Source organism: Miniopterus schreibersii, assembly GCF_964146895.1.
Source record: "Miniopterus schreibersii genome assembly, chromosome: 13".
Taxonomy (NCBI): domain Eukaryota; kingdom Metazoa; phylum Chordata; class Mammalia; order Chiroptera; family Miniopteridae; genus Miniopterus; species Miniopterus schreibersii.
This window is the reverse complement of record NC_138113.1, coordinates 60127119-60148620: the sequence shown is the minus strand read 5'-3', so window position 1 is coordinate 60148620 and position 21502 is coordinate 60127119. Positions and strand designations below refer to the sequence as shown.

Here is a 21502-nt window from a genome sequence, read left to right as displayed (position 1 = left end):
GATCTTTGTACTCTTTGGAAATTAGCCCCTTCAGATACATCCTTGGCAAATGTTTTCTCAGACCGTCGGGTTCCTCTGTATTTTGAGGCTGTTTTCTTTTGCTGTGCAGAAGCTTTTTAGTTTGATGTAGTGGTGTATGTTTATTTTTTCTTCTGTTTCTCTTGCCCTAGGAGATGTATCAGTGAAAATTCCACTGTGTGGGATGTCTGTGACTTACTGCCTATGTTTTCTTCCAGGACTTTTATGGTTTCATGACATACATTTAAATCTTTTGTACATTTTGAGTTTATTTTTGTGTATGGTGAAAGTTGGTGGTCTAGTTTCATTTTTTTGCATGTATCTGTCCAATTTTCCCAGCATCACTTATTGAAGAGACTGTCTGTACTCCACTGGATGCTCTTGCCTCCTTTGTCAAATATTTACTGACCATAGTGGTGTGGGTCTGTTTCTAGGGTCTCTGTTCTGTTCCATTGACCTATATGCCTGTTGTACCAATACCAGGCCGATTTGATTACGATGGCTTTGCAATACAGTTTGAAGTTTGGTAATGTGGTCCCTCCCACTATGTTCTTTTTCCTCAAGATGGCTGCAGCTATTTGGGATCTTTTTTGTTTCCATATAAATTTTTGAAATGTTTGTTCTAGATCTGTGAATTATGCTGTTGGTATTTTAATACGAGTTGCATTGAATTTATGAATTGCTTTGGGTAGTATGGGCATTTTAATGATATTAATTCTTCCAATCCATGAGCATGGTTTCTTCTTCCACTTGTTTAAATCTTCCTCTATTTCTTTTTTCAGTTTCACATAGTTTTCCAAGTACAGGTCTTTTACATCCTTGGTTAAGTTTATTCCTAGGTATCTTATTTTTTTAGTTGCAATGGAAAATGGTATTGTTTTTCTCTCTGAAAGTTCATTGTTGGTGTATAAGAATGCCATTGATTTCCGGATGTTGATTTTATATCCAGCTACCTTGCCAAATTCATTTATCAAATCTAATAGTATTTTCATGGAGTCTTTAGGGTTTTCTATGTACAGTATCATATCATCAGCAAATAATGGCAGTTTTACTTCCTCCTTTCCAGTTTGGATACCTTTTATGTTTTCTTCCTGTCTGATGGCTGTGGCTAGGACTTCTAGTACTATGTTGAATAAGCATGGTGAAAATGGACTTCCCTGTCTTGTTCCTGTTTTTAATGGAAATGGTTTTAGTTTTTGCCCATTGAGTATGATGTTGGCTGTAGGTTTGTCATACATGGCCTTTATTATGTTGAGGTGTGTTCCCTCTATTCCGACTTTGCTGAGAGTGTTTATCAGAAATGAGTGCTGGGTTTTGTCAAATGCTTTGTCTCCATCTATTGATATAATCATATGATTTTTGTCCTTCATTTTGCTTATGTGATGTATCACATTTTTTGATTTGTGGATGTTGTACCAACCATGCGTCCCCGGAATAAATCCCACTTCGTTGTGGTGTATGATCTTTTTAATGTATTGCTGGATCCAGTTTGCTAGTATTTTAGTCAGGATTTTAACATCTATGTTCACCAAGGATATGGGCCTGTAATTTTCTTTCTTTGTAGTGTCTTATCTGATTTTGGGATTAGGATGATGCTTGCCTCATAAAAAGAGTTTGGGAATTTTCCCTCCTCTTGAATTTTCAGCTCAAAATAGGGGACACTCCTATGTATAGGAGATGCTTGATCTGCTCTAAAATACTGTTGCATGTGATCATCCTCGTAGTTGTTTTTTTGCAGAATTGAGGCACTTAATGAAAGAGAGGAAGGTGATTTTTCTGAAGAAGATGAAGAGAACGATGACAAAGAAAGTGAAGAAAGTGGGTAAGAGGATGAGGAAACAGAAGAGGAAGATGAAGGGAAAGAGGAACATGACTCTCAGCAACAGGAAGTAAGTAACGAGTGCACTGCTGTTGGAGACCTGACTGCAGCAGGCTGGGGACATTATGTTTAAGGCACGTAACAACAGTGCTGGAGCCTAACCTTGGGATCAACTTGCACACCTAACAGGATGTGGAGACTACCCATATACCTGCGTTACATATTCCTGATGCCAAGCTGTTTAAGTACATTAGTCATATTAATGATTTAAGAGGCAGTAGTCATGTGAAATTCTTATCAAGGTCACATGGTAGTAAAATGGTAAAAGAGTAATACTCTTCTACTTTTTATTTTATATATTTGTTATTCTTTAAGACTTTATTTTTTGAACTGTATTTTTTTCAATTACAGTTTACATTCAGTATTACTTGGTATTAGTTTCAGATGTACCACATAGTGGTTAGACAATCATGTAATTTCAAAGTGGCCACCGCAATATTTCAGGTACCCACCTGGCACTGTACATTATTATCATATTATTGACTATATTCCCTATGCTGTACCTTACATCCCTATAACTGTTTGTAACTATCACTTTGACTTCTTAATCCTATTTCACATATTTCACCCATCCCCCAAAACTCCTCCCTCTGGCAAGAATCAGTCTGATCTCTGTGTCTATGAGTCTGTTTCAATTTTGTTTGTTTATTTATTTTATTCTTTATATTCCACATGTAAGTGAAATCATAGGGTATTTGTCTTTCTCTGACTTATTTTGATTAGCACAATACTTTCTAGGTCTATCTATGCTGTCCCAATTGGTAAGATTTTCTTTGTTATGGCAATATTCTGTTGTATATATATATATTCTGTTGTATATATATATATTCTGTTGTGTATATATATGTACTACAGCTTTTTTATCCACTCATCTGTTGATGGGCACTTGGGTTGCTGCCATACCTTGGCTATTGTAATAAACATAAGGTGCATATATTCTTTTAAATTAGTGTTTTGGGTTTCTTCGGATATATACCCAGAAATGGAATTGCTGGATTATAAGGCAGTTCTATTTTTAATTTTTTGAGGACCGTCCATACTGTTTTCCACACCGGTTGCACCAATCTGCATTCAGACCACCAGTGCCCTAGGGTTCCCTTTTCTCCACATGTTCACCAACACCTGTTGTTTCTTGATTTATTAAGGGTAGACATTCAGACAGGTGTGAGCTGATATCTCATTGTGATTTTAATTTGCATTTCTCTGATGATTAGTGACTTTGAGCACCCTTTCATATGTCCATTGTCCATCTGTATGTTCTTTTAGAAGAAGTGTCTATTCAGGGCCTTTGCTCATTTCTTAAGTGGATGGTGTTTTGGTGTTGTGTCATGAGATCTTTATAAATTTTGGATATTAACCAATCAGATGTATTGTGAATATATTCTTCCATTAGTGGGTTGTCTTTTTATTTTGTTAATAGTTTCCTTTTCTGTGCAAAAACTTTTTAGTTTGATGTACTCCCATTTATTTAATTCTTATGTTTCCCTTGCCCACAGAGATATATCAGAAAAATTATCGCTATGAGAAATGTCCGAGACTTTACTACCTATGTTTTCTTCTAGGATTTTTATGGTTTCAGCTCTAACATATAAGTCTTTAATGTATTTTGAGTTTATTCTTGTGTATTGTGTAAGAAGGTGTTGTAGTTTCCTTGTGTTTCATGTATCTGTCCAGTATTCCCATCACCATTTATTGAATAGACTATCCTTACCTTATTGTATGTTCTTACCTCCTTTGTCATATCTTAATTGACCATGTAGTCATAGGTATGTTTCTGGGCTTTCTACTCTGTTCCACTGATCTATGTGTCTGTTTTTATGCCAATACCATGCTGTTTTGATTAATATAGCCTTGTAGGATATATTCTTTTTTTAAAAAAATTATTTTAATGATTTCAGAGGGAGGAAGGGGGAGGGAGAGAGAGAGATTGAAACATCAGTGATGAGAGAGTCATTGATTGGCATCCTCCTGCATGCCCCCAACTGGGGATCGAGCCTGCAACCCAGGCATGAGCAGTGACCAGGAATAAAACTGCAATCTGGATCATAAGTCAATATTCAACAGCTGAACCACACCAGCTGGGCTTCATTTGGAATTTATTTTTGTGTATGGTATACCAAGGTGGTCTAGTTCCCTTTTTTGCATATATATGTCCAGTTTTACCAACATCATTTATTGAATAGACTATCTTTAACCCATTGTATGTTTTTGCCTCCTTTGTCTAATATTAATTGACTATAAAGATGTGGGTTTATTTCTGGGCTCTCTATTCTGTTTCATTGATCTATATGTCTGTTTTTATGCCAGTACCAGGCTGTTTTTAGTGCTATGGCTTGCAGTATAGCTTGATATTAGGTAGCATAATTACTCCAACTTTGTTCTTTTTTTCTCAAGATTGCTGTTGGCTCTTCTGAGTCTTTTGTGATTCCATATACATTTTGGAATATGTGCTCTAGTTCTGTGAAGTGCACCATTGTTGTCTTGGTAGGAATTCCATGGACCCTATAGATGGCTTTGGGCAGATGGACATGTATATGGTGCCAAGTCCTCCTCTATCATGTAATGAGAACCTTTGCTCTTAAATGAGCACAAGTGTGGTTATTGTTCCCCCTCTTTTGATAAGTTTGTCTATTTCTACACACCTTGTGTTCTACCTATAGGGGATTCTCAAGTGTCTGATTGTTTTGTTACTCCTACCTAACGTCCCCAGTTGAAGCTGCCATAATGAAGCATTTTTCATTTCCTCTGAGAGCATGAACTATTTTATTGTCACTTTCTAAGAAAACTAAGCCCAGGAGTGCATGTATTCTCAGAATGCTCAAGTGTTTATGTGGGTAAGGCTGGGTGAGAATGCAGGATGAAGAACATCTCATCCACACAGCCAGGAGTTTAATCCACTCCCGATATGATATAACATTAAAGGTTTGAGACTTAAGACACTCAATGCAGTTTCCCTGGCATGGCAGCTCTACTCCATTTTAAAGAGGCTACATTTATTATTATTTTTTTACAGACTGTAATTTGAAAGGAATCCACACGTAGTGTGTTGAAGGTTTCTGAGCTGGAGTAATCAGGAGCAGAGAGATGGGATGTGGGAAAATGAGAATATTCGTTAGTAACAGCAGTGGCCCAGAATGACTGGAGCAAGTTGTGAGTCAGGGAACAAGAGACGAGACAAGCCCTGGTGAGTGCTCAGTTGATTGGAGCATCATTCCATATCCCAAAAACATTGCAGGTTCACTTTCTGGTCAGGGCACATGTCTGGCTTGAGAGTTTGATCCTAGTTTGGGGCACATGCATGGGCAAATGTCTATGTTTCTCTCTCACATAGATGTTTCCCTATCTCTCTTCCTCTTCCTCTAAAAATCAATAAAAGCATATCCTTAGGTGAGGATTTAAAGAATTTTAAAAAAGAGAGAACGATGAGCTGAGAAAAGAATGATGAAAGCCAGGACTCTGACTAATGAATTTGAAAAGGCCTGGCAAACAAGCATCTTTCTGAATTTAAATTTTAAGGTTCAAGATAACCAGTTTTTAAGATTTTATATTATTTTCAATGCCCATCCATATTATGCGTTTGGGTTCATGGCTGTGGGATACAAATACTCCAAACAATAAGTGCCCAAAGGCCTAGTCAGCCTCCTAACAGAGTTCTGAACTGCACTAATATGTGCCAGAGGCACGAAAACAACAGTGTTTGAAACAGCATGCCATCCACAGGCCATCTGGAAAACACCGTTCATGCTTTTATCGTTTTAGTTTATCTAACAGCATCATCCACAGTAAGTTCCTTGAGGTATAAGTGCATTCAAAATCTTCGCCGAGTCACAAACAGCTCCAAGCCTGCAGGTGGTGTAATCATATTGTGACTAGTGACGAGACCAGGAAAGATGTCAAGTCAGAGCTGGCAGAGCACACACCACACCCGCGACTGGGACACACAGGCCTCCTACTCCTCCCAAGACACTGGGATTCCCCTCCTCTTGGTTGGTGAATTGGACAGAAAGGTCAGTCCCCCCCCACCCCCCAACACACATGGCTGCTTCTGCTAAAGACATACAGGAAGGAAAGGAGAAAGCTTCAGGGAACAGGAAGGCCTCGTGTCACCCACACGGCCAGACCCTCAAAATAAGGGACAATCTCTGAGCTTCTGGAAAGGGATGTGCTCAGAAGTGGTGCAGACTTGGTCCTGTCAAACTCCCTCCAGACTTGGAGGTAGAGGAAGATTCCTGACAGTGTCTTGGTCAACTCAGGCTGCTCTAAGAAATTCCACAAAGTATGTGGCTTAAACAGTAGGCCTTCCTTCCTCACAGTGTTGGATGCTGGGGGTCCAAGACCAAGGTGGTGGCAGATGGCGTGTCTGGTGAGAACCTGCTTCCTTGCTTGCAGATGGCCATCTCCTGGTGTTCCTCTGTGGCTAAGACCAGAGGGAGGGCTCTAGTTTTTCCTCTTCTTAAAGGGCCCTAATTCAATCCAGGGGTCACCTTCATGACCTCATATATACCTCACCACCTTCCATATACCCACCTCCAAGCACCACCACACGGGGATTAAGGATTCAGCAAGTGAATGTTGGGGACACAGGCGTGCCATGTACAGAACAGAGGAACAAGCTGCTCAAGAGGGAGTAGCGGGAAGTGATTCTGTTACCTCCCTTCAGTATCTGCTTGGCAGTTACAGATCCAGCCTGGGTAAGGACAGCCTCCATCTCTGAGAAGTCACATTTCATCACCCCCTTGGACGGTGCTGGGCAGGAAGCAGAGGTGCACAGAAAGGAGGGCAGCCTTGAGCTCCTTCTCCCAGTCATAGCAGGAAAAAATATCATTTTTGCATTTTCCCATAGTTAAGCTTTCAATCAGGAAACTGCTTTTTAAATACATGAACATGAAGCTGAAAATCATGAGAGTAGTAGTTAATGAGTATTGGCATCTTAAACAATTTACCAAATTCATAATCATGCTCTTAGGCTCATGGTTGCCAGAGGAGAGGAGGGTTGGGGGCTGAGTGAAAGAGGAAGGGATTGAGAGTACAGATTAGTAATTACAGAATAGTCAGTGGCTGTAACCTACAGCACAGGAATGCAGTCAGTTACACTGTCATTATTATGTACAGTGTCAGGTGGGTGCTGGAAGTATCGGGGGGACCACTTTGTAAAGTATACGATTATCTAACCACTGTGCTTTACACCTGAAACTAATACAAAATAAAAAATGTAAACTGTAATTGATATATAAAATTAAAAAACACCAATAACACTGCTTCTCTAATCTGTGCCCGGTGTTCAGTAACTTTCAAATTGATCACAGCTTTTTGTGGGCATCAGACTTACAGAGTAAATCATCATTTGTACTTTGCTGTTGATGTTCCTACTGAGCAAAGCTCTGTCTTATAGGTCAGATAAGTAATGGGGCAAATTCATTTAACACGTACATGGACCTATAACATAATCCAGACTCTTCTAGAAGTGCACAGGGGTCTGTCTGGGAGTCCTTTACAAGTGACAGCCTAGGAGTTGACTGCAGTGTCTGGAGAAGACACACGCAGTACTGGCACCTGCCTCGGGTACAAGATAAGGAAAGGTCCCAGGTAGCAGTGCTCTGTCACAGGAGGTAATATTCATAATAAGGAATATTATTATGAATGTTACCTCCTGTTCAGAACATCAGCCCTACCCCACTCCTGTCTTAGGGGATCTTACAGAACTCAGCTTAGAGCATTGCCAGTTGGGTTTCTCAAGGTGTCACCAGCTACTGGGATAAAATCAAGCTGTTTAGATTGTGCCATCTGCCAGGGACACTGTCAAACTCCAGCTCTCCATGGTTCCCTGCACAAGGCCCCTGCTTCCCCATCTTCCTTTGGAGCAGGTGAATCTTTTTCTGCTGTGTGATGAACCCTGCCTTTCTCCCCCATCAAGTGGCAGCTGGGTGACCCTGGCCTTCCCTTCACCCCTCACAGAGCTTTCTGATGCTGGCGGACCAAGGCAGGGCTCTGGACTGTGGTTGTCCTGAGTGGGGGGGAGCACTTCGCCCAAAGCTGGGCACTGCTTTCTCCAACTCAAACAAAAGTCTCTGCAACCACTGTGGAAACAGTGTGGAAACACTGTGGACTGCCTTATGATGCAGCCATTCCACTTCTGGGACTACATCGAAGGAACCCAAAACACTAACTTGAAGTAATATGTGACCCCTATGGTCATTGCAGCGTTATTTACAATGGCTGAGATTTGGAAGCAGTCCCAGTGCCCATCAATAGACAAGTGGATAGCAGACTCTCTCGGTCCATATGTACAAAGGAACATGACTTGGCCATGAAGAGTTATGAAACCTTACCATTGGTGACAGCGTGAATGGACCTAGAGGGTATTGTGCTAAGTGAAGTAGGCCAGAAAGAGACAAATGCCATGTGGTGTCACTTATATATGGAATCTAATGAACAAAATAAAATTTGGGGTAAAAGGGTCTCTGGCTCTAAGTGCCCTCCTTCCTAACATTCTTTCTTAGACCCTGCCCAGTACTTTGTCTTCTGAACTGGACTCAGGAGCCCTGAATATCTAGCCTGAGAAACAAGAGCAATGACCAAGGTGACCAAAGGTTATTTCTCCTTTTGCATCCCTGGTGCCTCTTTCCTTTCTGTTTCCTCTCCAGTTCTCACGTGCTGCCTCTATGCATGTCCAGGTGTGGGCTTAGTGAAAAGTGAATGAGTTTATCACAGTGTGGTGAGTAATTGTCTAAACATCTGGAACACAGGCAGACAAGTTTTGTGGCAGAAGAGGTTTGGGAGCACAGGTGTCCCAGGGAAGGGCAGGAGTGTGCACTCTTCCTGCTCTCCCAGGACTGCACCAAGGAGCTCTGAGCTCCTCACCCAGTCCCCAACGGGACCCTGGCCAAACTCAAGGGGCCGAACATTAAAGGACTCAGAACTTCAATCTGTGCTCCAGGGAAACTTGGCTCTCCCCAGATCATTTCCTCCTGCAGCCTGATGTCTTCCTTTGTGTTCATGTATTAACATTTCTGATTGATAATTTCCATTCATGTGGAAATAAAATACTTATATCCTTTAAGATTTAATCAATTATCATTATCAAATTCACCTCTTCTTTTCAGAGTAATAGTTTGATTTAGATATGTATTCAATATGCAGGGGTGGGCAAAAGTAGGTTTACAGCTGAACTAAACAGTACAAGGATAAATAAACAAGAATACACTGTGTTTGGTGTACTCAGAACTGTAAACCTACTCATGGGCTCTGCATATGAATTTGCTATGCTTACATCTTGGTTATTTTCCTTTCATTCTTGTCTAGTTTCTCTTCCTTCATTTCCTGAATTAATGTTGAGCCTTCTCTTAGTCATTTGTATTTCAGAGTTTAGATAGTGATTTTGAATGCATGAGACAATATTTGAAAAGACAAATGAACTTGCATCTAATTTTCAGACAGTTAGTCTATAGTAGCATTGCCATGAAACCATTTTCTTTATGCATTTGTTTAAGGAAAAGATTAAATGTCATTTGAGGACACAAACTTGGGATTGTAAATGGTATTATGCACTTTTAAATAGCTCTTTTAATATTTCCAAAATCCTAACTTATTATCACATTATAATTTGATCCCCTGAGAAACAGAGGGGACAGTTGGCATATCATTTCTTTGTGGACAGTAAGGTCCGCATGGGAAGGGAACTGCCCATCCCTAAGTCATATGGTTGTATGATGGCAGAGCTGTACTTTCCAAAAACCACTTTGCCTTTGCCTCCCAGGGTCAGGGTTGTTTCACCTGAACCCTAGGGAACTAAAACTCAAGCCTACATGCTCACGAAGAATTCTCTGCCAGTGATGTCTGCCACTTGTGAATTTACTACTAGATTTCAAATATATGTAAGGTTATGATTGATAAAAATGTGTATTTAAAAATATCAAATTCAGGGAAGACTTTTTAAAATCCTCACCCAAGGGTATGTTATTACATATTTTAGAGAGAGTGGAAAGGAGAGGGAGAGAGAGAGAGAGAAAGAGAATCATCGATATGAGAGAGAAACATTGATTGGTTGCCTCCCATACACACCCTGACTGGGGATTGAACACGAAACCTAGGTATGTACCCTGACCAGGAATCAAACCCAGAACCTTTCAGTCTATGGCATGATGCTCCAGTCAAGTGAGCCACACCAACCAGGGCACAGAACCAATTCTTATGAAATAAAACCTTATATTACTCTAGAATTTCTGCATACCTGGGTCCAAAAGACAGCTGAGTCATTGGGAGTTCATGGAACAGCTTGACAACTTTGAGGTGACTGGATGAGATATAATGTATGCAGCATGCTCACCACTGTGCCTGACTTGCACTCACTCCTCTGTGGTTTCTGTCTGCCTGGCCTTCTTTTCCACAGCATTGATCTGTATTTTGTCTAACATAGCTCTAGGCTCATCAGTTTTGCATCATTTTTCTGAAATGTTGGCCCTAAAATTTGGAAGCAGGGAGTTTAAAATTTTAGCACCCAGTTAATATCTCACTGGAATGAGTTCATATATTCAACTGTTATTGAAATTTTGATTTGTGTAAGTATAAAAGAAATAATTTTCAATATATCAAGATTCTTTAAATGACATGTGAAAGGTTAATTCGGTGGTGCGGGCAGGGGAAACAATTCATGAACACCCCAATATGTGGTTTACAAACATCTCGATAACTACTGCCAGTTGACTTCCAGAGGGAACTGTTGCTATACGCCTGTCCAGTGTCACTGACAGGATACCTGTTACTCCTGAGAATTTCCTGTTTGAGCTCAGCTCTGAATCTTTGTATGTTCCTTCTAGAGCAGACTGGAAGTTTTAGAATATTTGTCAAATATATATAATAATTATTATTATCATTATTAATTCTTATTTGGCAAAGCTTCCCAGGTAATTTTCAAGCATATTAAATAGGCCTAATTGGTTTAAAAACATAGGAGAGAGGATGAATCCTTGAGGTATTTCAGGGCCCATTGTAATAACTCAAAGTCATTTGTCTGTTTAAAAAAGTCTTTTGAAATTTAAACTTTGGGAAGGCTGTTAAATATACTTAACCAAAAGTTTATATTATAAATCTTTTGTAAATCTAGGTAAAACACAGGTATATATATTATGGTAATAACTTTAAAAGATATAATTAAACTTAAATCGGTTTTTTATATTAAACATTTTGTATAGACCATATGATCCTATTTAATTCATATAAGTATTTAATCTCTGTAGGCCAATATAACATTATATCCTAGCGGTGCCATCCAGAGGCAGAAAACACACTACATATCACATACAGACAAATACACGAAGACCATATGCATGATTTAAATTATTAATTTTTGTAGAGAAGACATAAGATCTTCCCCTTGCCTTTGATAACTTTTAAGAAGGCTAGAAAAGGGGAGAGAAGTTCCTAAATACCAAGCGGGAAGACCTATTGAGACTTTCAATGTAAGAGTCAAGGACTGTGAATGAGCAGTGGAAATAAAGAAAGTCTAGGCTTCAATCGAAGGCCTTAAGCAACAGGAGAGAGCCTGGGCAGGGCTGCTTTGGAAACTTACAAGTCAGAGCCCTAGTGACCTAAGATGTGACATGACAAGAGTGGGGCTGTTAGAAATACGAGGAGAGAAGGGGTCCCTTCAATATCAGGGGTGATCAGGTCCTGGCTCACTGGGCCCCGTCACCCAGGTGTCAGTCATGTGGGCTGGTGACTCTGTGTCCAGAGGGCAGATTTCTTTCACTTCCACATTGATGACGTGTGTCTCCATAAAGGACTTACTCCATAGCTGGACAGGTAAGTTTTCCCCACACTGACAAGTGGGAGAGAAAGTGCAATGAAAGCAACTCTAGGTCCACCAGAGAGAAATTAGGTGGAGGAGGGGACTGGGGCCTGACTGGGGTCCTCCGTCAGACTTCAAACTTTCATAAACTTTCACAATCTTCACAACCTTTTACAAACATTTTACCCATTCAGAAATAACCATCATTAGACAACTTAATTTCAATCCTTGTCCTGAAAATATGTGTTTTTATATTTTGTGCCTTCTATTATTAAATTCATATAATGTTCCCCATTTAATTTGAATTCTTAATTTTTAGAAACCTTAATTTCCCAATGATAACCAAAAAGTAAACAACCAGCATTTCTCAGATTGACATGTATGAATACACTTAAACATACTCTTATTTTCAAGCACACCTTTAAAAAAGCACAAGACATTACATCAACAGTTCCAAATCCATTGAGATTTTGTGTGATAAAAGCTAAAAGCAGGTGAATTTAAGTTGTCTAGCAATCAATGTTTCAGTATTTCATGTTATTTTAAAATATCTAGATGTTTCATAACTTTTATTATTTAACCCAGCAATGCTCCAAAGCTTTTAAGTTACCAAAGACTTTGGAAAATTAAGAAAAGGCAGGAGGAGGAGCAGACAGGCCTGGCAGGCAGCTTGTCCCCAGAGCTGCAGCTCCTAGGCCTCCTGCACTTTGGATTTAAAGCTGACACTTCTCTCCTTTACCAGGGGAGGGTGGCACTCCTCCCTGTTTGCAGCTTCTGCAGATTGTGCAACTCCGGTCTTCTGGGAGAGTTTGGAGCATTTCAGAGACTTATTTTTATAAGTTTTTCTTTAATTATATTATCTGGAGGCTTAGGAAGACATGACTAAAAATGAGATTCTTGAGGCTGCAGTTGGGGGGTTGAGTAGCCTTGAGGATCCCCATCCCCCAGGGACCAAACAGGTTTTGGAAGAAAGGGGTCCTGGCGAGTGGGTGAGAGCAGGGCAAGCAGTCTAATAAAATAAAAGTGTAATGGGTTTACCTGTCACATCAAAGGTCACCTATGGCTCTGTCCCTTCATAGATGATGTTCTTAGTGGGGGGCCAACTGGATCGTTGGGTCCCGTCAGTTCAAGGCCATGTGTGGTTAGGTTCTCGTCCCGGGGACCCCCAGACCCCAAGACAGTCCACCTTCCAGTGACCGAACTTGTGACAGAGGGGGCATGGCCGTTGAGGTGACATATGGCTTAAAGCTGAGCTGCTTGTTGCTATAGGATGGCTTTCTTGCTTTTTCTATGCCCTGTTTCGGTTGTTAAAAACTGGAAGTTATTTCTACCAGTTGGTCAGCGGGAGTCTGGGGTCCTAAGGCTAGTTTATATAATTTTCTTTTGATATCTGGGGCTGTCTGCTTGATAAAATGCATCCCCAAAGTGCTCAGCTCTCATAACAGACGCAAAGGACTCCTCTAACAGGCTTTCTACTTATTACACCCTTAGGGAGAACATGCTAAGGTTTGGGTGGTAATGAGTCAGCTTCTGATAGTAGCAGGACTGCTAAGTAAGTGTCTCACTCCAGGTGCCTGTGGTTTTGAAGTAAAGAAAGGGTTAAACCCAGGTGGCTGCTCTGTGGAGGGGGGGTGGTGAGCTCAGAAGAAGGCAGATCAGGGGTTTCTGGAGGTTCTAGGGGCCTGGAGGTGGAGGCACAAAGGATGTGGCAGGAGGAGCGGATTTCAGGGTAGTGGTGGAGCTCAAGAAAAGGGCTGAACATAGGGAACCTCAGGCCATTTCCCTAGGCGGCATTATTAGCTATGTCCTCAGTTCACAGCTAATGATTTAACTACATTTATAAATTTGTTTCCCATTTGGATCATATTTTGAGGTATATTATTTTAAATCTCATCATGCTTCCTGCAAATGAAGACTGTTAGATTTATGGGATAGGTTTTACAAAAGAAATTGATTTAGGTGGTTATGAAAAAGAAGATCTTAAAGTGGGATTTTTTTCATTTTTGTTCTTTGACTATAAGTAATTTCATAGTATTTATTGGAGCTGGATAATTAATAAAAATGTTAATCAGTACTTTTTTCACCTCTCTCATAAGTCCAAAGATTTCATTTACTTAATAATTCAAATTTATTTTAAATTAAAATTTAATTTACCAAAGTACAACCATTACTGGTTTAGAAAATGATTAAAACACTTTTATCTCATTGATTGATGGCAGAAATGTTTAAATTCTGTTCTGAGGTACCAGCATATTTGTTCTCTAAATGTCTTTCTTGCATGTGCTAATTTAATACTCCTTAAATGGAAAGCTATGTACAAAATCTTTTTGTTAAAACATTTTCCAGCCCTAGCCAGTTTGAGTGGTTAGAGTGTCAGCTCTCAGACTGGGGGGTCCCAGGTTCAATTGTGGCCAGGGGCACGTGCCCTGGTTGCAGGCTCAATCCCCTGTCCAGGTCTGGGTGCCTTGTGGGAGGCGAGCAATTGATGTGTCTCTCTCACATCAATGTTTCTCTCTCTCTCTCTCTCTCTCTCTCTCTCTCTCACTCTCTCTCTCTCTCTCTCTCTCTGTGTCTCCCTTCCACTCTCTGAAAAGCAATGGAAAAAATACATATTCCAAATATACAGGTTTATTTTTTTCATTTTTCTTTCCTATAAGTTACATATTAGTTACTATTCTATCACATTGTTCTGCAGGCAGTTGACTGGTGGAGTTTAGCTGTCCTGATGGATGAACTGCTAACCGGAGCATCCCCTTTCCCTGCCGATGGGGAGAATTCCCAAGCTGAGATACTGGGCAACACTTAGCAAAATAAAGTGAGTGTATTGTTGCCTCAAAGGAACTGATCACATTTCTGTAATTCGGCTGATGGAAAAAAATAATTTTAAAAAATGGGGATAGACAAAATTAGGTTTCTGTGGTTAATTTCCATTAATAATCATGTAGAAAGTAGATATGTAAGCTTTATATTTTGTGTCCAGATAGGCCTTAAGTTTCATAGGGAGAGTGTCATGATTTTTGCATGTTTCAAAGCACTTGGCATTGGGCCCAAACCGCTGTACATTTGGAATGTGGGGTGAAGGGCAGTTTAGAATGCGGGGCGAAGAGCGGTTTAGAATGTGGGGTGAAAAGCCGTTTAGAATTTGGGGCACAGAGCTGTTTAGAGTTCGAGGCGCAGAGCCGGTGGGCACAGAGGTGTGCACAGAGCCGGTGGGCGCAGCGACTGGACGCAGCCTCGGGATGGATGTGACCGTCTCAGAGCTCATGGAGCTCTTCCTGCAGAGCCCGCTGGTGACCTGGGTGAGTGCCCCTGGCTCCCAGCCCGTGTTGGTGCCCGGGCTACTCTCTCACCCCCCTCGGGTCACTGCAGACCTGACCCGCTGGGGTGGGGGCTACGGGTGGCAGGCAGTCCGGGGACTCAGGGGTCTTAGCAGGTGTTCCCAGCTGGGGTCCGGACAGTGGCCTGGGGTCCGGAGGTGTTTCCAACTCTGGAGCCAGTGCTCCCTGTGCAGGACCCTGCGGTGCCCCAGCCCTGGCCTGTGGGTACACCTGTCCCTACCAGGGTGCTGGGCTGCCAGTCCAGGAGTGGACAGGGTCGATGTGGTCGCCGTGGCCCCTGTGGATTGACCACCCAGGAATAGGACTCACTCTCCCCAAATATCCTCGTGTAGTTAGTTTTTGAACCCAAGACCAGCCCTTGAATGGCAGTGATGGGTGGGATTGGGGGTCTCAGAGTGGGAATGTGTACAGTCTGGGGTGGGCACAGTGACTTCCAATAGATCAGAGACATGAGAAATTTGTTGAAAAGTTCCCTTTACTTTTGTTTTTCCCCTTCTGGGTGCTGGAGAAAAGTGGGAGGAAGGTGTCCCTCCTGCTGCCTCCTGTCTGTTGCCTGGAGAAGGAAGTGAGGGGGCCCTGGGGAAAGGGGGCCTTGCGCCTACTGAAGCGTGGGTGGGCGTTGGGGGACCCCTTCAGCCCACAGGCCTGTGGTTGTCTGGAGAGCTTTAGGATGTGCACGGGGTGACTTGTGCTGCCTTTCTCCCCAACCCCTCGCAGGTTCAAACTTTGGACCCATTCCAAAGCGGCAACTGCGACAACTTGAATTTCTACATGAAACTGGTGGATGGCATCTTTCTGAACCAGGTCATGCTACAAATGTAAGTTGTCTACGAAAGTGTTGCTTTAAGGGTGTAGAAATGGGACCTGCGGTTGCTATGGGAGGGTCTTTCCACTGGCCCAGGGGTGTCTCAGTCCGAGTGCCTTTGCTGCCACTCCTTGGGGCGAGAAGAGCTCCAGGACAGTGGGCTGGCAGCTTGTTTGGTGACGGGAATTTGGAATTGAAGGACTGTCAAACACTTGGTGTAGGTGGTGCAATTAACTTCCAACTCGGGTACTGAATGTGCTTTAAGCAATGAAATTAAAACAAAAACCTTTTGGGGATCCAGGAAGAGTAACAGACAGTGTCTGGTTACAGAGGAGTCGGTGGGTCAGGAGCATCTGTGAGGGACTAAGGTCTCGCTCTCAGAAGCCTGTGATTAGATTCTAAACGACATATCTATTAGCTTTGGCAGCACTGCTCCAAAACCATTGGCGAAAATGAGTTTTCCTGAGGTCGTCCCCTGGATGTTCCAGTTCTGGTTACCCCCCCCCCATTCTGTTAGACCCTGAAGATTACTGGATTCCATTGGTGCAGTGATGAGTGAAACTTCAACCTGCCCTTACCCAAGCCCAGGACTGTTTAATTAAGGAAATTAGTAGTGTCCCCAGACTTTCCATTCAGCTTTTACACCCAGGCAGAGGCAGAACAAAGGCCGGGCACTGTTTCTTTCTTCCCTGACCTTTTTTTCTTTTTTAAATATATCTTTTATTGATTTCAGAGAGAGGAAAGGAGAAGGAGAGAGATAGATAGAAACATCAATGATGAGAGAGTCATTGATCGAGCCCACAACCCGGGCATGTGCCCTGACTGGGAATCGAAACCCCATCGCCTGGATCCCAGGTCGAAGCTCAACCACTTAGCTATGCCCGGCAGGGCTCTTCCCTGACCTTTGGAATTCCTGAAGCTTTTACCACTTGCCTGTAAATCAGGAAAGCCTGCTGGCCGTTCCTTTGAGAAATGCCAGTTCATTGCCAGTTCACATTTGGCCTGAGGCTAAATTCAGTGAAGGGCCTCTCGCACAGTAAATGTTGGGGTTCTTTTGCAGTGTTGTTGCAGTTAGCTGCTGCCTTCAGAACTGATGGGGGAAGCAGAGGTGGTCAGAGCCCGGCCCTACCCTGGGTGCATGTAGTGTGTTTTAGGTGCAGCCAGCATCCCGGTGTGTGCTGAGGCCCTTTGGCTCCTGGCACAGTTGGGGTGGTCCCATCTGACCTAAAGGAAAGCTGAGGTGACAGTAACAGCGAAACAGAAAAGCCCTGCATGTTCTCTAAGTTCTGCTATGTTAAGAAGCACATGTGTCACTTTATGAAATTTCTCAGCACCGTTATCACAGGGCTGGGGACAGATGGAACCGTGAACACAGCCCTCATTTGAATTAGATATCCTTGTCTGTGTCTTGGGACAGTCATGTTGGGGGGATGGCTTTGTCACGAAAAGCAGGAGATGTGGCAGCTAAATGGTCCTATTGAGCCCGTTCTCTTCAGATAGGAAACCTTCTTTTGACACAGAATTTTGAGAAATATCCTTCACATATACAGATGAGTGGAATTATAAGTCACTTGATTCAGATTTCTAGTCTCATCACGACCAGACTAGACTTTTGCCTGGGAGCGGAAAGTAAAAGACACTTTTGGGGCTTCCCACATCAACTACTGTTAGCATTTCTTGTAGGCTGCTCTGGGCACCATAGAGTGCCCAGTTCTGATGATGCCAGTTCTTCCAGGTGACTTGTGTCCCTGGGATGTAAAATCACAGGCAGGACCTGCCCGAGACCCATGCTGGTGACAGAGGAGAGGACTCATGTGAAGTGGAACATTAATGATTTTTACTGATGTAAATCAGAAAATGTTCCTTTGTTCCCCCTTTTCTCTCTTGATAGTTCATACATTTTGGTATGTTCAGTTTTTAATCCTTTTAATCTTGAAATATATCTTGGGGTAGGTTATTGATTTTTACACGGTGTAACTTTTGGGGTCTGCACTGGTGGTGGTTTGTGGGTGCTGCTAAAAGTGGGAATGGCAGTGACTGTGATTAAAGGCCTGAGGAGGTTGAGGGCCTTGTTGTGGGGCGGGAGTGATGGGGCTCATCCAAGTCCACGGCTCAGCAGTGGCAGAATTAGGTTTACTGGAGCCACACTCGTTACAGCCTCACACCCACCTAGACTTGGAGAGGACTATCCGCAGCCGGGCAGGGAGGTGCGGCAAAGCTGGGAGATGCCATTTCCATTCTCCTGTTTCTTCCCCCAGTGATCCCAGGCCTGGAAAGAAGCCCATCCACCAGCACGTCAACAACAATGCGAACCTTCGGATTGAGAACTTGAGCATCCTGGTCAGAAATATCAAGACCTTCTACAAGGTGAGGGCAGCTCTCAGTTCCCCAGGTGTTCTCTGCCCCTGGCAGTGCTGTCACTCACATGATTTCCCCACAGGAAGCCGGGAGGACATTGTGTTCAAGGGCAGACACCTACGTGCTGACACTTGTTTTGTTTTTTTCACTTGCATGTTGTTTTTTTGCATTGTGAGAAGGGTCGGGTGTTGGATTGCTTTACTTTGTCCAGGGAATTCTCTTCAAGCGATGTCCAGAGCATTAGTGTGTGGTGCTGACAGAGCCCCAAAGATGAGCCTCAGGTACCACTGTGACCCCAAGCACCAATTGCACTGGGAGTGGTTGTGATGGGCTCTGGGATGGGCACCCTGATGTGGTTCTTGTCCACAGCTCAGTGAGTCTTTGTACAGCAGCAATTCAAGGGGTTGAAGGAGATATGGGAGCACAGAAGGGTTATGTTGGGTTTGGGACTGTAATTGATGAGCCCTGAGCTTGCTCACAGGAGCTCTAGAGTTCACCGTGTGGAGTGTCCACTTGTCCAGTGCTCACCATACCTCATTAGCAGATAGTCAGTGGGTAGGAGGGCCTGATGGGGAAGGGCCTTGGGAAGGCTGGGTGAAATCTTTGATGTTTATGGTGTTTATATGGCCAGCACTGAAGCAGTAGGGATCTAAACTGTCCCCCAGGACCCTGGTTTTCTTGGCACTGAAACTTTTTCACCCATATGAAGTTTTTTAAGATCTGAGGTGAAGTTCAATGATTTTGATTGATGTGAGGGTTGGGGGACCCTAGTGCCTTCTGCTCAGCCCTGTCCTCTTCCTCCAGGGCATTTCTGTTGGTTCCTGGGACCCCAGGAAACATGGTTCAAGAACCACTGAGTGCTCAATAACATGTCCCAGGTTCACCCTGGGGTTCCACTGAGATCTTGGGCCAGACTGTGCCTGGGACCTGTTCTTAGCGCTCAGCTGTGTTCATTCCATGGCCTGTTGGCAGCACAGCACCGTGATTCCCTGGGCAACCTCTAGGAGGCGTACAACCGGCCCCATCCTTTTAGTTAGAAATGCCAGCTGCACTGAGGAGGCACTCGGGGTCGAGGTGGGTCCTGGGAGAGCTGGGACGGTGGGGCTGAAGTGGCTTCATTTCTTTGGCCAAGGGGAGCCACACTCAGGGCCGGGCATGCTATAGGCTGCTGGGTTTCAGCTAGTGCTGCCCTTGTGCTGGCCACGGGCGGGGGCAGCTGGGTGAAGGGGGTGGTGTTGCCACTGAACTTGGGCCTGGGCATGAAAGGGGCCTGATTCCTGGCTGCAGGCACCATTCATGGTGAGTCAGTGCTTTTGGTGCTGTGTGCTAAGGGCCAGGGGAGGCAAACTGTGCTGACAGGGCCAGAGACAAGGCTCCTAACTCCAGCTGCACGGGGGCAGTCGGGGAAACAGCCAAGACCAGACGGGGCTCTGGGTGGTCAAGCATCGGTAACACGTGGACCTTCTGGAAGCTGCGCTGAGCGCTTGAGTTGTGTATGAAGGCAAGAGGGGGGCAGAGCCTCCAGGACTCAGGGCTCATGTGGGAGGAGTCCTTCCTTGTGCTGACTGAGCAGCTGGAAAGTGGATTTTGCTGATTTTGCTCATGGTGCGTGTTTTGCCCTGGGTGGGACTGTGGAACACTTTCATGAGCCATTCACTTGAGAGACAGTTTTCTCATGTTGAATTTTCCCAAGGCCTGAAGGAGGGCTGACGCTGTTACACAGCTCAGACTTCTGTCCAAGCCAGGTATTCACCAGTGAGACATGTTTAGGAAAACACCAGCCTCTCTGATGTGGCGACATGCGACCCCAGACAATAAAGTTAAACTGCCTCCAACACCAAGTAGAGAGGGGCCCATTGTGTTGGGGTGAGGTGCACCTTGTGGTGTAGCATCCCTCCCCCCAAGTTCTGGTGCAGACAGGAGCCACAGAAAGACAGTTAGAGAGGGGATAGAGTCCATGCACAAGCTGTTTGGAGGCTCTGGCATCCCCCGGCCTGCGTGTCCCAGGCCGCCATTCTCATCAGATGATTCAGAGAGAGTTCTGGGCTGCTCCACGGGGCTGGCTGTGTAATCGGCCCTTTCTTCACCAGTGCTCGCTGGCAGGATGCTGAATGCAGAGATGCAGGGAGCTATGCAATAGGGAAACCTTGTTAAATGGCTTAAGAAGAGCTTTTTTGGTCAAGAATTTCTATAGTGACCACTTTCGTAAGGCCAAGAATACTCTGGAACTTCCCCCCTTACTTGTCTCCTGTAAAATTAGATTTTTATCTTCTGCTTTGTAAAAACCAAGGCCCATCAGGACAGCGAAGACAACCTGCCCTGGAGGCGCTCTGGGAACGCAGTGGTGGGTCTGGGTGCGAGCCCGCACACTCCAAGGAGGGCTTGTCAGAGACGCCCAGGCATGGGCATGGCTGACGGCTGGTGCCTGGCCTCGCTGTCAAAGGCCCTTGGTGTGAGGGCCAGAAGGCAGCTCGTTTCCCCCGCCACCCCTCTGACGGGTGCAGATTAGCTGTGACCTATCCCTGTCCAAGGGAAGTCGCTGCTGTACAGGATGGAAGTATCCGCATCTATAGCGTGTACCAGAGACCTGCTGGGCGCCAGCATCCTGGGTCATCAGGCTATGGAGACCCAGCAGCATCTCTCTCATTTTCACTCCATATTTTCAGTTGCACAAGCAAACCAAACCATAAAAATAAAGACATCTTTTAAACAGATGCTCACCCCTGCCCCTGCCACCCTGACGTGTAAAGTGTCTTCTCTCCCCAAGGTCTCTGTGCCGAAGCAGACATGAGGCTTACCTGGTTACGATCGAGGCAGACGTGAATTAGCTTTGACGTTTCACATCTGTTTCTATCCTAAGTAGACCTTACTCTTCTATGGTGTGTTAAAGTCGCCGTGTAGTGGCTACACGCTCATCCGGTCATCTTAGTCCTTTCTTTTTGTTTCCTGTTCTCATTGGTACCTTTTCCTCTTTGTTTCTGTAGGATGTTCTCAGGCAGGTGATCCTCATGAGATTGCCCGATGTCGTGGTGATCGGCGAGGACCCGCTGTCTGGTGAGTGAACGCTGCCTCCGGGGTGCTTGGCAGTGCCATTGGCTCTGGGCAGCTGTTGGACACGGAGCTCCAGCTGCCAGCTTGGAGCCAGCACAGTGAAAACACGGCATCATTTCGATGCAATTTTAAAGGGTGGGTTTGTTACTCTGAGGCATGAAGCCAAGAGCACACTTCTTCCTTAAGACCAAGTCCAAGTGCAGAGGCATGCAAGGCCATTGCTGCGGTGGGCTCTCCAGGGTCTCTCCTCCTTAGTATATGCGGAA

At 44.0% G+C, this 21502-nt stretch overlaps 1 protein-coding gene across 1 annotated transcript in view; it reads left to right on the top strand.

The window, feature by feature from the left end:
- Positions 1 to 14800: 14800 nt before the first annotated feature.
- LOC308566297 (protein Daple-like) overlaps positions 14801 to 21502 on the top strand; it is a gene marked incomplete at both ends in the record, with an annotated part of 61520 nt that continues 54818 nt past the window's right edge. The window contains 4 exon segments of the mRNA XM_081156444.1: positions 14801 to 14983; positions 15740 to 15840; positions 18086 to 18194; positions 21170 to 21239. Of these exon segments, the coding sequence (XP_081012570.1) occupies positions 14801 to 14983; positions 15740 to 15840; positions 18086 to 18194; positions 21170 to 21239 (463 nt within the window).